The sequence below is a fragment of the Oratosquilla oratoria genome, chromosome 5 (genome assembly GCF_046742065.1).
Source record: "Oratosquilla oratoria isolate Oo_2021 chromosome 5, ASM4674206v1, whole genome shotgun sequence".
Lineage (NCBI taxonomy): Eukaryota > Metazoa > Arthropoda > Malacostraca > Stomatopoda > Squillidae > Oratosquilla > Oratosquilla oratoria.
In genome coordinates, this window is record NC_134781.1 from 47,141,101 (window position 1) to 47,156,978 (window position 15,878).

Here is a 15,878-nt window from a genome sequence, read left to right on the forward strand (position 1 = left end):
ACCAAGCACTACATATGTCCTCTCCCAAGCAGTTGTTAGGATGGAACTCTTGCGAAACTTTATGCCATGTTCCACTTTACTGCCAAGCTGCTGAACAGTGTTGCCATCTTTATAGATGTTATCATGGCTAACGTCAAACGAATTCATTCTGCTGAGAAAGAACTCCATTACTCAAAAGGAAGACTACCTTGGTCAACTCGTTTGATGACTGTCGTCGTCTTTCAGGATATTATTCTGGCTAACGCTTGGCGATCCGATTCGTTGGGTTGAATTTTCTACAGCTTTGGTTTGTCGAGAATATTTGCGTTCCTGAGTCCTGGGTATGATCACCCTGAGAGCAAGGCCTTCTTTATGTGCTTGAAGAGGCAATGCCTTTCGACAAACATGAGTAGGACCTACTGATCTATCCATTCGTCATCTAACCCCCCAAAAGCATACATTTTTCTTTTGAGCCGACTGCTACTAACAACTCCCCCCTCCCCCCCTGAAAGCACCAGTAACAACCCTACTACGCAGGCGAGGGGCAGCAGGAGGAAAGGGGGGGCGAGGGGGGGTTATAAATACCGGGTTACATAACACCGTGGCGGACCAAAAGCCGAGAGGAGCCCAAGCGCGCTGCATATACGCTCCCGCCTTCCTCCCGTCCACAGCCCGTAGCCGCCTGCATCAAAAGTGGATTTCCAGTACGGTACCACCAACATAGCACATACAACCGTAGTAGGAGAAGGTAATATCAGCTTATTAAAGTTGTCTAGGACTCATTTGGAAAGAAAAATTACGATGTCTGTTGTTTCACGCTATTCGCATCGAGTAGGGAGTGGCTGTATTAACAACACAGAGCAGCAAGGAACTGATTGCAGGACAATGTTCGAAACCCGTATACCCGCGATATGTGGACACGCTCGACCATAGCATTTAGTTGATGGGGCATGCACAATTAGTGGGTGGATTTCCGTCCCGTAGAACAGTATCATAGTAACCTGGAAAAAATGGCGTAACGATCTGGGAACACATAGATCTAACAGTGATGAATGTGAATTTCGTTAGAAAAGACAGACGTACGAAGTTATTTGATAAATCTTGAGGACAAATGTACGAAGTTATATGATAAATCTTGAGGACAGATGTACCAGATAACTTGAGATAGAAATTGAACTTGGTGATGAAACATAAACCTGAATACAGATATGACAAGTACATCATTCGTTCAAGCGATTATGAACTCTGTAAAATCAATATGACCGATTTAATCTTCATCTGTATGTCAATCAAAACAAACATGGCACTAGCGAAGCGCGTAATTCTCGGGCTACATTGGTGTTTTTGCGCATGCGCGGGAGGATTTATTTACTCCATACGCATACCCAACAATGACCCGGAGAAAGTGTTGGGAACACCCCATTCATGGAATGACATCCTGCGTTGATGTACATACATAGTTCGTAAGCATGGATAGCAATTCCTCCATAGCCCTGGTCCCATCTCTTTGATGCACTAGTGTTTTGCAGTTTAATTGTTCATCAGAATGAATAGTGATGGTTACCGCCCGCCTAGCAACAGGTAGATCATACGTTGGATAACAAAACTGCAATATGGAATTTTGGGAAGCACCATACCACCAACACAAAACGGCTTGGTCTGTAAGGCAGTGATTATGCAACTATATCATCAACTAACACAAAACGACTTGGTCTGAAAAAGCAGTGATTATGCAGCTTGATCGGTTGTCCTACGTACCAAGACCCCAACGGTAAGGGATGTCAGTGAATGAAAATACACTCAAACCTGTGAAGCTTTTCTTACACTCGTTACCACTTGACCTACGTGCACATTTGTAAGATTGTATTTGGCTCGTTCAGTGTGCCAGGATGTGTTAATCCACGGTCAGTTGATATTTTTCGTAAATTAGTACAGCATTTGATATTTCAAATATTGCACACCATTGCTGATTTGTGTGTGTGTGTGTGTGTGTGTGTGTCTGTGTGTGTATTGTGCGTGCGCGCGCGCGTGGACTAGAATCCGTTTTCTCTCTTGTGTGGGCGCATGTCGCCAACGCCAAGTACTCGTACTTTTTGTTATTTTTCCTCTATCGCTGCTTTGTAGACACGGTATGATATCATTCTGGTGTCTGGAAATCAGCCTCGGACCTAAGACATTGGTAACATGATATGCTACCCATGTCAAAACCCTGCGTTCACTCGCAAACGAGACGGCTGCAGGCCCTCCCGGATAAGTATAGTGTTGACTTCACGCGTACGCTGGTTATGCAACGACCAAGGGGTGGCCATGTCGCCCGGCTGAAGATTATGTAATACGAGAACTGTTATTTCGCTGTGGCAGGAATTTTGTGGTTATACTGAAGGTATTTGTAGTGTATAGTGGTATATCATTAACGATGAATTAGAAAATCAAGTTAGTAATATACCCGGAAGCAGAAAATTGTGATTTCAGCATATACCTGCCAGTGGTGACGCGAGAAACACACACACACACACACTCATACACTCACACACACGTACATATATGTATATGAATGTGACATCGTCAAAGCGCAATTGAAAATGACATATCATAGCTGTGGCAAGACAGAACTCATGGCAGTAATTGTTGCTACCGTCGGGGGGTCGTCAGGGGTAACCGGGTACACGGCAAAACTGATAACAAAGAGCCAAGTGGCACAACAGCCGTCTCAAGGGCGGTGTATTGCAGGATCTCCCCCAAGAATGACACTTGGATTTCAACAAAGAATCAAGAGTATTTGGCCTTTGGCACGTTCTGCCTATGTGGCAAATAGCAAACAGCAACACTGGCCATGCATGCAGTGCAGTAGCTATTGGCGGGAAGGCGGCGCGCGAAGGAAAGAGCCGGAGTGTGGAGGGAGGGGAAGGGGAAAGGAGGGGACGAAGCGGGGGCGGGTGCGAGGCGGGGCTGAGTATTACAGACCAATGTCGGCAAGCCTTCAAGCGCGGGTGCAACACGCCCATCGCAAAATTTATGCATACAACAATCCAAGAAGAATAAATTTCATTTTCTTACTGTTATGGGTACTACAGCGCTGATATTCTAACAAGTTCAGATTGATTAATTGCATGCAATTTTCTTTGGAAAATGGTACTTGCTATAACTCAATACAGTAGACTGACTATATACGAAGGTGTCATATTATAAGCAGTCCAAGGAAAATGAAACCAGTTAGAACCAGATAAGCAGGGACTGATTCGCAGGTTGACCTTCACAACCCCGCGGCAGTGGCGGGATTCGTTACCGTATATGGTTTCCGCACACGCACACGTGTGGCAACAGAGCGACGACTTGACGTAATCACCCGCGCGTTGAACTATCCTAGTAACAACTATGCCATTATGAAGATGCTCTGACATCTCAATCAGTGATGACATTAAACGAGTAATGACAATGAGTTCTTAATATGCAACTACAATTACATTCTTCCCCTGTATAATTCAGAATGCCCCAGTTGCATGTGTGAATCAGTGGTTTGCACTTGATTATGATTAATTACTACATATATCCCTACTTCACGTTACAAGCAGTGATTTCATTAATCTATTTTACTGACATAAGAACACCTGAACACTTCAACATAGTAACAAATATTACGTAACGGGTTCAGACTGACAAGGATTCTGAAGGGGGTGGAATCTAAACTAGAGGTTCTGATCGATAGATCCAGACGTCCCCCCCCCCCCGGCCAGCTCCATAAAAATCCCGTGTGTCCCTACCCGGAACTAACCCAACACTTAACCGCGTCAATCATTATTCACCTACCACTAGAGGATTTTATTCAGCCTGTGCGTAGTGATCGCCAAATCTAGCTACCGCTTCGTGATTTTATTCAACCGAAAGAATCTACATTCCATCAAAAATGCATCACTTGTTGTATTAATAAACTCAATTCATTGGTGCCTACTTTCATTTTCTTATTTTTTCACTTCAAAAGTGCGTATTTCGTCTTCAGTGATACTCAACGAATTATATTTCTATTCACTTACTATCAAGTCTACGCCAAATGTAATCAAAATAGTGTTACGTTAAGAGTAAAAGCGTGCATATCGTTCTCAGAGATGCAGCGCAGGGTAATGATCTCACGCATCGTTCAGAACCCTTGAGAGTGACGACACACTTTTTGTATTTTTATTCCCGCTAACTAGGTACTGACGTTATCTAAGCACAAAAGGGGCCGGGGAGGCAAACCCCGACTATGAGGTTCTTGGATGATCGCCCTCTAAATTTCACTGTCTTGTCCTTGCGTTATTTTGTTTGAAAGGGTTGTGACTAGACCTCGTACGGGAAACTTTGTTGAAGTTGAGACGTTCAAAATGGCTTCTTACGTTGAATGGTTTACACCATCAACACTTATATCCCCATCAAAGTGATTTTCTTACGTCATCACTTCGCTACTGGGACAAACCTCTGAGACCCGCAAAAGACAGAAACCAATGTGGCATAAACGAATGCAGTTTCAATACTTCCAGACGAAGAAAAATTACACGAAGTGCTAACTTGTGAACAAATATTATTTGAAATAAAAAGTGAAAATGAGTCTCTACATCAGCGAAAACAAAAGGATTTATTTTTATGAAATATATGGTTGAAATGGTTATTAATGTGATATTTAATCAAGGGTGTTGCCGACTGATGAATAATAGCCATTACTGTATGCTAATGAAATAGTTCCTCCCTGTATGACAGTCCGTTTTCTATTTCAGATTCACAATGGGGAAGTCGGGCTGGCACCATGCAAAGAAAACGGGGGGCCAGTCATGGGAGGCCCTAGAAAATGGCCTCGATGGGTACAAAGAGAAAATGCTTAAAGCCAACTGGTGGTATAATTTTGACGTAAGTACTTCTTATTAATAATTAACAGCCCTTTAGATATCAATCATAACTAAGTGCTCAATTTCAAGCTGCGTTCCAGGTGGAAATGGAATAAGGCAGCCACATTCAACGAAGTCGATCGTAACAGAAACCACTGATTTTTACATTCATACTATGGATCAATTTCTAATGGTGGTTACCGTATTTCCAGCAAGTACAAGGATAAAATGAAATGGCTCTATCTAATAATTCATGTACATGGAACTGATATTCCTCTTATGCACTACTCAGATATTTTTATAACTGAAGATTTTGACTGGAGACTACTAAACCTTTACTCACAATTGCTAATTTCTCAGTTATAAGAATGAACAGTAATACTGCAATATATTTCAAGAAAAATTGTCCATTTCACCAATTACAATATTATAATTACTTTAAACGAGTTAGTTGGGCAGCCACCGTGGTCCACATGAAACGCAGCTTTCCACAGCACAAAACAGAATTTGTCACTAAATATATATATATATATATATATATATATATATATATATATATATATATATATATATATATATATATATATATATATATATGAAAAAATCATAGTGCAACAGCAATGTTATCCGTACATATCAGGAAATATTTTGGATTGCTTGATATGACTTGACTCGTACTTTCCATTGCAGCCCGAATTCCCGCCCATGACCAAGAAGATGCGCCGGCGACTCAACGCCGCCGAGCGACAAGCCATCCTTGCTGGCAAAGCCCAAAGGAAGAGAGAGATCCCCATCAAGGTTGAGGTCAAAAAGGAGATAATTGTTTCCAAGTCAACAATTAAGAGAGAACCTAAACTTATCACAAGTAAGCTATTTGGAATGCCACCACCTAAGAGAGTAAGACCTCCAACAGAGATTATCCTACCTGAACCTAAAGTGAAATCAGCCCCTGTGCCCGTGCCGCCTATACATGTGCCCGTGCCAGAGGCCGAGCCTGAAGAGGTTGTGTCCGAGGGGGAGGAAGTGGAAGTTGCAGAAGCCGAAGTAGAGGCCGAAGTTGCCGAAGTTGAAGAAGATGCTGTGGTAGAAGAAGCAGTGGGAGAAGTGGAAGCTGCACCCATTGAAGAAGAATCAGTGGGAGATGAGAAAGAGGAAGCTCTGGTGGAAGCGCTGGAAGAAGAGGCAGCGCCAGTGGAAGCAGGTATCAAGGGCGAAGTGCTGGAAGTTGAAAGTGAAAAAGAGGCCGCCTTAGAAGAAGCTGCAACAGAGGAAGAGGCTGCTGCCCCATTGGAAGCTGAAGCAGAAGAAGTTGCCATAGAAGAAGCTGCAACAGAGGAAGAGGCTGCTGCTCCATTGGAAGGTGAAGCAGAAGAGGTCGCCGTAGAAGCTGCAACAGAGGAAGAGGCTGCTGCTCCATTGGAAGCTGAAGCAGAAGAGGTTGCTGTAGAAGAAGCTACAACAAAGGAAGAGGCTGCTGCTCCACTGGAAGTTGAAGCAAAGGAGGCTGCTGTTGAAGATGCTGTAACAGAGGAAGAAGCTGCTGCTCCAGTAGAAGCTGAACTAGAAGAGGCCGCTGTAGAAGAAGCTGCAACAGTAGAAGAGGCTGCTGCTCCAGTGGAAGCTGAACTTGAAGATGCTGCCATAGAAGAAGCTGCAACAGAGGAAGAGGCTGCTGCTCCATTGGAAGCTGCACCCGAAAAGGCTGCTGTGGTGGAAGATGCTGCTGTGGTGGAAGGTGCTGCTGTAATAGAGGATGAGTTAGAGAAAGAGGATGCTGTTTTGGTGGAAGCTCCAACAAAAGATGCCCCAGAAGTTACCATGGTAGAAGACGAATTAGAAAAGGATGCTGTTATGGTGGAAGCTGCTCCAGCAGAGGCCATGGAGGAGGATGTACCCGAAGAAACAGATGCCATAAAGGAAGATGCTCTGGTTGAAGCTACCCTCAAAGACAAAGCCCAACTGGAAGATGCACTTGAAGATGTTGAAGTGGAAGCTGCTGTGGAAGGAGAGGAAGTGTTGATGGAAGTTGAACCAGAGGATGCCACTGTAGTGGTAGATAAGCCCCAAGAAAAGGCTGCTCCTGAGGATGCAGTAGATGAAGCTGCAGTGGAGGATGTACTTGACGATGAAGGTGTTCTGGTGGAAGCTACACCCGAAGAAGCTGCTCTATTAGAGGCCGCATCAGAGGAAGCTGACCTGACAGAAGCTGCACCAGAAGAAACGGCTGCCCCAGTGGAGGCTGCACCAGTTGAAGAATCTGTCCCCTTGGAAACTGTAGCAAAGGAAGAGGTCCCAGCAGAAATTGAACCCAAGACTGAAGCAGAGCCAGTGACAGTTTCCACAGATGCCGTGCCTGAAGTTGTTGCCACTGAAGTGGAAGTTAAACCAGCTCCCGAAGTTGAAGCTTTGGAAGCTGCACCAGTGGCTGATGTTGACAAAGATGTGGCATTATCACAGGATGCTTCAGAAGTTGTACTTGATCAAGAAGATGAGCCAGAGGAGGCTGATGCAGAAACAAAAGCACTTCCTGATGATGCACCAGTATCAGAGGCTCTGACTGATGTTCCTGTAGAAGCTGCACCAGTCTCACAGCCTGCCCTTGTGGACGATGCACCATTAGAAGCCCCACCAGCGGTCCCCTTGGAATCTGATGAAGACTCAGACACTGAGGTGCTTGAGACATCTGTTCCTGAAGAAGCAGCCCCTGGGCCAATTACCACTACCATGGAATCCGAACCTGAACCCGAACGAGAACCTGAATCTGCACCCCTGGAAGACGCATCAGAACCAGATGCTGCTGCTGAAGATGTTGAGGTAGAAGCTGCCACAGTTGTAGAACCAGAACCAACACAAGAACCAGAAACCTCTCCAGTAACAGATGTACTAGAACCAAAGACTGCCCTTACTGAGGCTGAGCCAGAACCAACATCCACTCCTGTAGCAGAAACAACAGAACCAACACTTTCACAAACAGTCGATACCAAAGAAACCAAACAAGTTCCAGACCTTGAAACAACACAAGAAACACAGCCCACAACATACACATCTTCTGTGTGCATAGAACCACAACAGCCTGCACTTACCAGACCAACAGAACCAGTACAACTTCCCTCAAGACCGATAGCCCAAACAACACATTTCACACATATCCAGGCAACAGGGCTATCTAACTCTACACCTGCCCCCATGATACAGACTCCAAAATTCACGAGTGGTTTCGTGTCAGAGACACCTTCTTTTGGGGCAAAACTAACAGCAAACACAACTACCAACGGCCACACACCTGATCCTGATCATTTTCAAGTTCCTAGTGAATCTGTTGCACCCCAAGTGCAATCCACACCAGCTTCAGACTCCTTCTACTTGAACGGCTCTTCACCAACATTTCTAAACTACAGAGCGCCCACTGCAGAGGCGCCGCCAAGCTTGTTACCACAGTTCATGCCATTCCCTACTCAGCAGCAAGTTAGCAACGGCAACATGTTCAATGTTGGTAGGACTGTGCCGGGATCTGCGCCCTTCTCAGCAGTGCCAGGACCCAATCTGCATAAGAGCACTCCCCACCCGGTCGATGTGCCTCTTGCGCCTGCCGTCCCTCCGCCGATACCGCAGAAGCCCCAACAGTAGTCACTTTGGGCCAATCTCTAGTCACCACTGCAGCAGCGGCCCAGCCAGCTTATATGCCAAACATCGTCTTCTCCGAGGTGGTGCGCTGACCACGAAGCTGCAGAAGGCTTTTGGGAATATAAGGCAGTTTGCGCAAGCTCAAAATATATGTTACGTATGTGCTAAGCTTTTCATTAGACCTCCTGGAAAGGACCAAATTGTTATTTGTTCTTATAATAAATTTATAAAAATGAAGAAAAGATCGCGTTTGATTTTCCAGTCTTCAGAAAGTGGATTAAAGGAACACAGAAAGTGAAATGTGCCAGATTCTCTTGTGTTCAATGAACAAATTGCTCACATTTAAAGAGCTGTGAGAGAAACAATAGTCAAAAATATATATATAATGGGTAAACTACAGATAAGTGAATGGGATATAAAATGTAAATAGAGAAAAAAAAAGGAGTACAGCAAACATAATCCAGAGATACAAGTGAATGGACTTAAAGGTTCAGTAAAGACATCCCAGTTAAACAAAATTATAATGTAAGGCATGATATTGAAACTCAAAATGTGTCAAAAAGAAATAATCACGAGTTTCTTAAAACCATGTACTTTAATGCTCGTATTAGGAACAAATTCCAAGAAATACAGGCATATGTCAAAAGCGAAAATCTCAACATGACAGGAATAACCAAGACATGGTTAAATGGTAAAGAGTTTGAAGCTGAATTTAATATTGCGGGATTTAAACACTTTCATCAGGATAAAAACCACAAGAAAGGTGGGGGTGTTCTGTTGTACGTTAAAAACAATGTCCATGCTTGTGTTTTAGAGAAAGTGAAACAGGATGCATATGATAGTTTGTGGGTAGAATTAACCCAAACAAATAGACAAAAAATGAATGTAGGTGTAATATATAGGCCAAAGAGATTATCATTAGCAGATGACAAACTGTTATTTCAAGAACTGTCTTGTTTCTGCAACCGGGATTTATTGATAATGGGTGATTTCAATTTTACTGACATTGATTGGATGACCCTTGAACATGGCCATATAGGTAGTCGCTTGATTGAATTTCTTGGTGACAATTACTTAGTTCAGCATGTAAAAGAGCCCACAAGACATGGAAACTTACTCGATCTATTGATCACTAGTTGCAAAAGCATCATAATCGATGTAGAAGTCAGTGAAACTGTTGCAAACAGCAATCACAACTTAGATTCAAACAACTAAAAATTTTTGGAATAGATACTTGTGCTTCTAAAATACCCGATTTCAGTGAAGCTCAGTTCATATGGCTATGTCAGGAGCTTCAGCTTACAGATTGGGAGGACAAATTAATCAAAAGACCTGTAGATCAGATGTGGGAAATATTTCAAATTACGCTCACTAAGGTGATTCATACTTACATTCCTTTTAAGGACAGATGTCCCCCAAATCAGGCTTGCCCAAAATGACTTGACAAAGAAAATGAAAAAAGTATTGCTAAAAAGAGACAGGCTTGTAAGAAATATAAGTGCTCGGGTGCATCTAATGACCATCAAAGTTATGTATTAATACTGAGGGATTTAAACAAGACAATAAGAAAAACAAAAACAACAATACAAAATGAATATCGATGATAAATCCAAAGAGAATCCCAAAGAATTTTGTAGTTATATTAGAGATAAAAAGGTTGTTAGGAATCACATTGGTCCACTATTATCTACTGACGGTCAACTTGAATATTCAAATGAAGGAATGTGTGATATTTTAAACAACTATTTTAGCTCAGTATTCGTAAACAAAACACCTCAAAGTGAACTCCAAACTGAAACCTGTGAAAAGTCTAGGGTAAACTTACTACGGTAAATATAACAAAAGAAAAAATTAAAAGGTGTATAGAGAAACTCAAAAGTTAATCAAACGTTTACCAGGACCTGATGGTTGGTATCCAAGAATATTAAAGGAAATGAAAAATGAGATTGTTGTTCCATTAGAAATTATTTTCAAGAAATCCATCGTATCTGGAGATGTGCCAACAGAATGGAAGCTAGCTAACATTACTCCCATATTCAAAAAAGGTGACAAAAAGAAACCAAATAACTACAGGCCTATAAGTTTGACTTCAATCATAGGAAAAATGATGGAAACTATCATTAGAGATGCTATTGAACATCATTTAGCAAGTAACTGTTTAATAAATGATAGCCGGCATGGTTTCAGATGGAAACGTTCTTGCATGACTTACTCGAATTCTACAACACATTTATCTCGAATTATGACAAAAGAAACAATATAGATTTAATATATCTAGACTTTGCAAAAGCTTTTGATATCGTCCTCCATGAAAGACTACTTACTAAATTAGCTTCACACGGAATAAGTGGTATCCTATTAAGTTGGACTAGAAATTGGTTGAATGATCAAAAACAGAGTTGTTTTCAAGGCAAAAACTTCTGGATGGAAAAATGTTATGAGTGGAGCTCCTCAGGGTTCTGTTCTTGGGCCACTTCTATTCATAGTATATATGATATAGACCATGGACTAAAATCTACTGTTTCCAAATTTGCTGATGAAACAAAACTGTGCGGAATGGCAAATGATCACTTAAACCAATTAGATATTCAAGAATAAATAAATTACAGCAATGGTCTGAAAAGTGGCTAATGAAATTTAACACAAGTAAATGCAAGGCAATGTACATAGGTAAAAATAACAGTACATATGATTACAAGTTACCGGGTATTTGGAAATTTGTTGACAAAAGTGGATAGTGAAAAGGATCTCGCCGTAATTATCAGTAATGATCTCAAATCATCCAAGCAGTGTATTTCAGCCTCTGAGAAAGCAAATAAGGTTCTGGGACTGATTGTGCAAACTTTTGATTTCAAAAGTCCATCACACATTAACAAGCTATATAAATCGTTAGTTCATCCACATTTGGAACATGCTGTTTCCGTATGGTCACTGAATCTCATTAACCTCTTCACTCCGGGGCACATCACATGTCTGGCAGCATTAGCTGCCCGACGTGCGATATTGCGTCATAATAATCGCATTATAAAAAATAAAGTCAGTGCTCAATCGTTCGTTCTCTTTCACCCGTGAATTTTGATAACCATAGAAAATATGATGAAGCCAGTTTAGAGAGAATGGAGGTTACGTAGGTACGACTACAATAAATATAATCAAGACGCCGACGTCGGCATCATCGCGTACCCACTTGCTCCTCCACTTGCGTCACCATATGGAAGTGGTTAAAGACTGACAGATTGGAAAAAGTACACTGGCGAGCCACAAACCTGATTCCAAATGTCAAAAATAAATCATATGATAATCAACTAAATCATATGAATCTGTTTTCCCTAAAAAAGCATACTCAGAGGTGACTTGATACAGGTCTTCAAGATTCTAAAGGAAATTTACATCAAAAGTGACAAAATTTTCACACTGAATGAGAATTAGACAAGAAACAATGCAGAGGCAGTGCAATGTAGTTCAGTTTGAAGCTTTAAGAATCATTTAGATAAACACCTAAGCAAGATGCTGTAATGAATTTCACTTATTTTATATTATTTATTTGTTTTGTTATTGTTTATTATTATTTGCTCGATTCTCATTTATTATTAGTTGTATGTCAATTTATTACTATTTATTATTTACCTGTTTGTTTATTACTTAACTATACCTATGCATTTATTTATGTATTTTATTTATTATTTCCTTTATCATAGTTATTATCTATTCATTTATTTATCATTACCTGTATTATGATTTCTTTTCGCATCCGACCTAGATATAGACCAAAAGGTCTCCTGTCGGCATGCTCCGCCTTTGTAATCCTTAGTAGGAACATAATTGTACACAGCTTGCTGGTGTAGTGGTTAGTGCCCAGGGTTTGCAATGAAGCAGACCCAAGATACCTGAAGCTGACTTGAAAGCTTCAATAACACTTCAAGCCATTACTATACCCTCTATGCAATAGGATAGCATATGTGTGTGTATAAGATCATACCACTGCTCAAAGATTGGTTTATGAGCTATAGAGCTCTCATTCAGGAAGGTAACAGCTGTAGACCACAAGTCCAGCATGTCCTCCAAGACAATGGTGAATCACATGGAACAAAAGTTTAATTGTCAGTGAAAAGTATATTGGTAGTAAGGGATCAACCAGTACAACACGTAACTTGCAGAAAACCCTTGAAAGAAAAAAGAAGTGTATGTGAAGACACAATTGTCACTGTCAGGAATGTGTACAGGATATGACATAATTATAGTGATTAAAGTGTGCCAAAATGGGAGACTATTCTCAATAATACTGAATACAGTGTTCTAAATAATACTGAATACATAAAAGTGAAATGATAATTAATTAGATCAGTTACATCACCTGACTGCTATTTTCTAGAACACCAGGTTTGAATAGATTGAATATATGAATATATTCTGACTTATATTGATAATACTGCATCTGATAAAAAAAAGGACATTAAGGGAGGAATGGGAGCTGGAGCTATTGCAACCTTTCCCCCGTGCATGTGCCTGGAAATTCAAAATTTGTCTCTATACTATGTTACAATGATATTCTTGAAGATTTTCTCTGGCTAATGCTAAGCAATTATATTCAGCTGAATAGGTGAGGAAACTACAGGCCCGAGTGCATAACCCTCTGTGGGGCAAAAGGGGAAAGCCTGGACATTTACACTTTGTTCTGGCCTCACGATCTTATTCAACTTGAAGGGACTTTTACCCAGAAAATGTGTAAGAGGGGAAAGCAAAGCACAGAAAAAAAAGGGGGGGGGGGAAGAATTAGAGGAAACCATCAATGTGTGGGAGGGAAGGAGCAGAGCCAACCCATGAGATGAGAATAAGGTCAATAAACTAAAGTGAGGCAAAGGGACACTCTTTTGATTGAGTGATTTATTTATTAATGGTTTATTTATTTATATATCTATCTTTGTGGAGGTGGAAGGTGTTAGGTAAAATAAAAAAAATTACCACATCCCTTGACAGCAATTGCAACTACCTGATGTGCAGAAAATACAAAACACTGTGATAGCCTATGGGAAAACAATATAGATCTGTTTAAGTGAGTACTTTGTAACTAATAAGACAAAGGGACAATCAGAGGGGGCTCATTTTTCTAAACCTTACTTGTGTACCCCTGCAAAGAAAGCAACATTTGGTGCCAGGGGAGGAACTGTCAACATCAACGAAGGAACAATCAGTGCCAACAGAAGAACAGTCAGCATTGAGGAGCAGTTAGTGCCAAATGATGAATAGTCAGGGTTAAGAAGCAAACAGTGCCACGAGAAAAGTGACTGCCAAAGGAGGAACAGTCAGTGCCAACAGAGGAAGTAGTCAATAGCAAGGGATAACCAGTTAGCGTCAAGTGAACAGTGCTCACCAAAGGAGGAATAGTTAGTGTCAAGGTAGGAACAGTCACTGCCAGTGGAGGAAGTCAAGTGGCAAGAAATGAACAGTCAGTGCCAAGAGGAGAGTGAATGCCAATGGTTAAACAGTCAGTGGCAAGGTCAGAGGCATGTTTAGGGTGGGGTTCAAAAAGGGATAATAAAAAAAAAATAATAATAAAAAGTTATATAATTAACAAGGATATGCAATGAAGAACAAGGCCCACATAACGGACAGGGAGAGAGAAATCAAGTCATGGAGAGTGAGAGTAATAGGATTAGGAGAAAAAAATGCCTGACAAATATGTCCAGAAAAATATAGGCAGTGACAATGGGCGATTACAAATGACTATCCTGTGATAGCATCAGAAAGAACCATCTCCTTCAGACAATATCATTACCCTCAGCTCTATCTGGAGGTGTAGACTGAGGTTAGGGCCAGAGATCTCTATCAATCTCAATTATTTTCTCACCACCTTTCCAATTAAGGAGCTCTGAAAACTTGTGACTGCTCTTCTCTTACTATGTGGAACAGAATCCCATACAGTATTTTCCGGCGTATAGTGCGCGACTTTTTTCTGTTGGAAGGGCCTAAAAATGGGGGGTGCGCGTTATCCGGTGGTGCGCATTATCTACGGCCTACGATAAAAATTCTGCGGCTGTGTGTGTGTAATTTTTTTCACAACAACGTGACGATGTTGGCCGTCACAAAGTCGGGACGGCACACTTCTCCGTGACGTTCCGTGAGAACAAGAAGAACAGCCATGGTGACATGAAAGAATACGCCAGCATGGGCTACCGTATATAAATATTTATATCATGAAACATGATCAATATTCATGATATTTGCCCATGTTCACAGCATCCTAGTTTGAATTTATATGTTGGATTTGTTGCTTCACTTTAGATATGGTACAAATTCCGTTGCGGCCGTTCATAAACTCGTGTCAAACACCTGACTACAACACCCTCTTTCGGGAGTTATATTAACTAAACGTCACCTCGATGAGAGACTGTCCTATTTCACCACTGTCATTGCAGGTTCAAAGCTAAAACGAAACAGTCTGTAGTTTGTTTCAGTATTAAATAAAAAATGGTAAAGACGAATTATTTCCTCAAGATATAAAATGAACATTTTCTGTAAAAATCCCGAAATTTTTCTGTATATTTTACTTTCAATAAACTTTTTTTAGATCATATTTCCTACAAACTATTTAAGGTACAAAGTAATAAGGGACCAACGCACAACATGAGTTATATACCGGTACATGTAGTTCCGACTTTTTCTTAGTTGTGTCCTAATTGATGCCTAAACTGTGACAAATCAACAGATTTCCCAGCGGTGGCTCTAGCCAATGAAAAATACTTCTCCATGTAACCTCGTTCACATGATATAAATACCGAGGTAAAACTGCGTTATAGACCAATGCGATCGGGCATGCGCGTTATACGTCGGTGCGCGCTATCTGTGTACTGAGATAACGAAGTGCATGGGTGCGCATTATAACCCGATGCGCATTTTAAGCCGGAAAATACGGTAATAACACAGCTCAGAATTTCTTTATAAGGATATTGGGAAGAATCGAAGACCACTGCTGGCTATGAGTTTCTAGTAAGGCGAATTTATCATTATTATAATGATCTATTATTACTATCATTACCATTATTATTATTATTATTATCATCAATATCATTATCATTATTGTCATCACTACTATAATTATTCTATTAAAAGTATAATCATTACTATTATCATTATTGTCATCACCATTATGGTTATTATTATCATTGTTGTTATTGTTATAGCTATTTTTTTTATAATTCTGTCTATCTATATACAGTACCAAGGGCTCTTTCCCCCTAACAAGTGAGGTAGCCAAGTCAAAAGGCACTCACCCATTCCATTCCCATCCACCACACTTTCATCCCTCTCATCTTAGCTCCTCATGGATAATGGGTAATCTCTGTATACTACCAACTGCCCTGGGTCAAAAGCAATGCAGCAAGACACAGTACATCCACAGCAACCCTCCCCCTTTCCTCT

At 41.0% G+C, this 15,878-nt stretch overlaps 2 protein-coding genes across 6 annotated transcripts in view; both read left to right on the forward strand.

Moving 5' to 3' along the window:
* Nucleotides 1-15,878, forward strand: part of LOC143025498 (uncharacterized) — a 1,024,106-nt gene that overhangs the window by 840,087 nt on the left and 168,141 nt on the right. The window lies entirely within an intron of this gene.
* Nucleotides 603-8,763, forward strand: LOC143025497 (uncharacterized). The gene is made up of 3 exons (XM_076185251.1): nucleotides 603-727; nucleotides 4,728-4,857; nucleotides 5,526-8,763. The coding sequence occupies exons 2-3, from the start codon at nucleotides 4,735-4,737 to the stop codon at nucleotides 8,460-8,462; spliced, it is 3,060 nt and encodes a 1,019-aa protein (XP_076041366.1). The 5' UTR covers nucleotides 603-727; nucleotides 4,728-4,734; the 3' UTR covers nucleotides 8,463-8,763.

Excerpts from the sequence above, each read along its gene's own strand:
- LOC143025497 (XM_076185251.1), top strand. The coding sequence starts at position 4,735 with ATGGGGAAGTCGGGCTGGCACCATGCAAAGAAAACGGGGGGCCAGTCA. Across the intron at positions 4,858-5,525 it reads ACTGGTGGTATAATTTTGAC|CCCGAATTCCCGCCCATGAC; the intron begins GTAAGTACTTCT and ends TTTCCATTGCAG.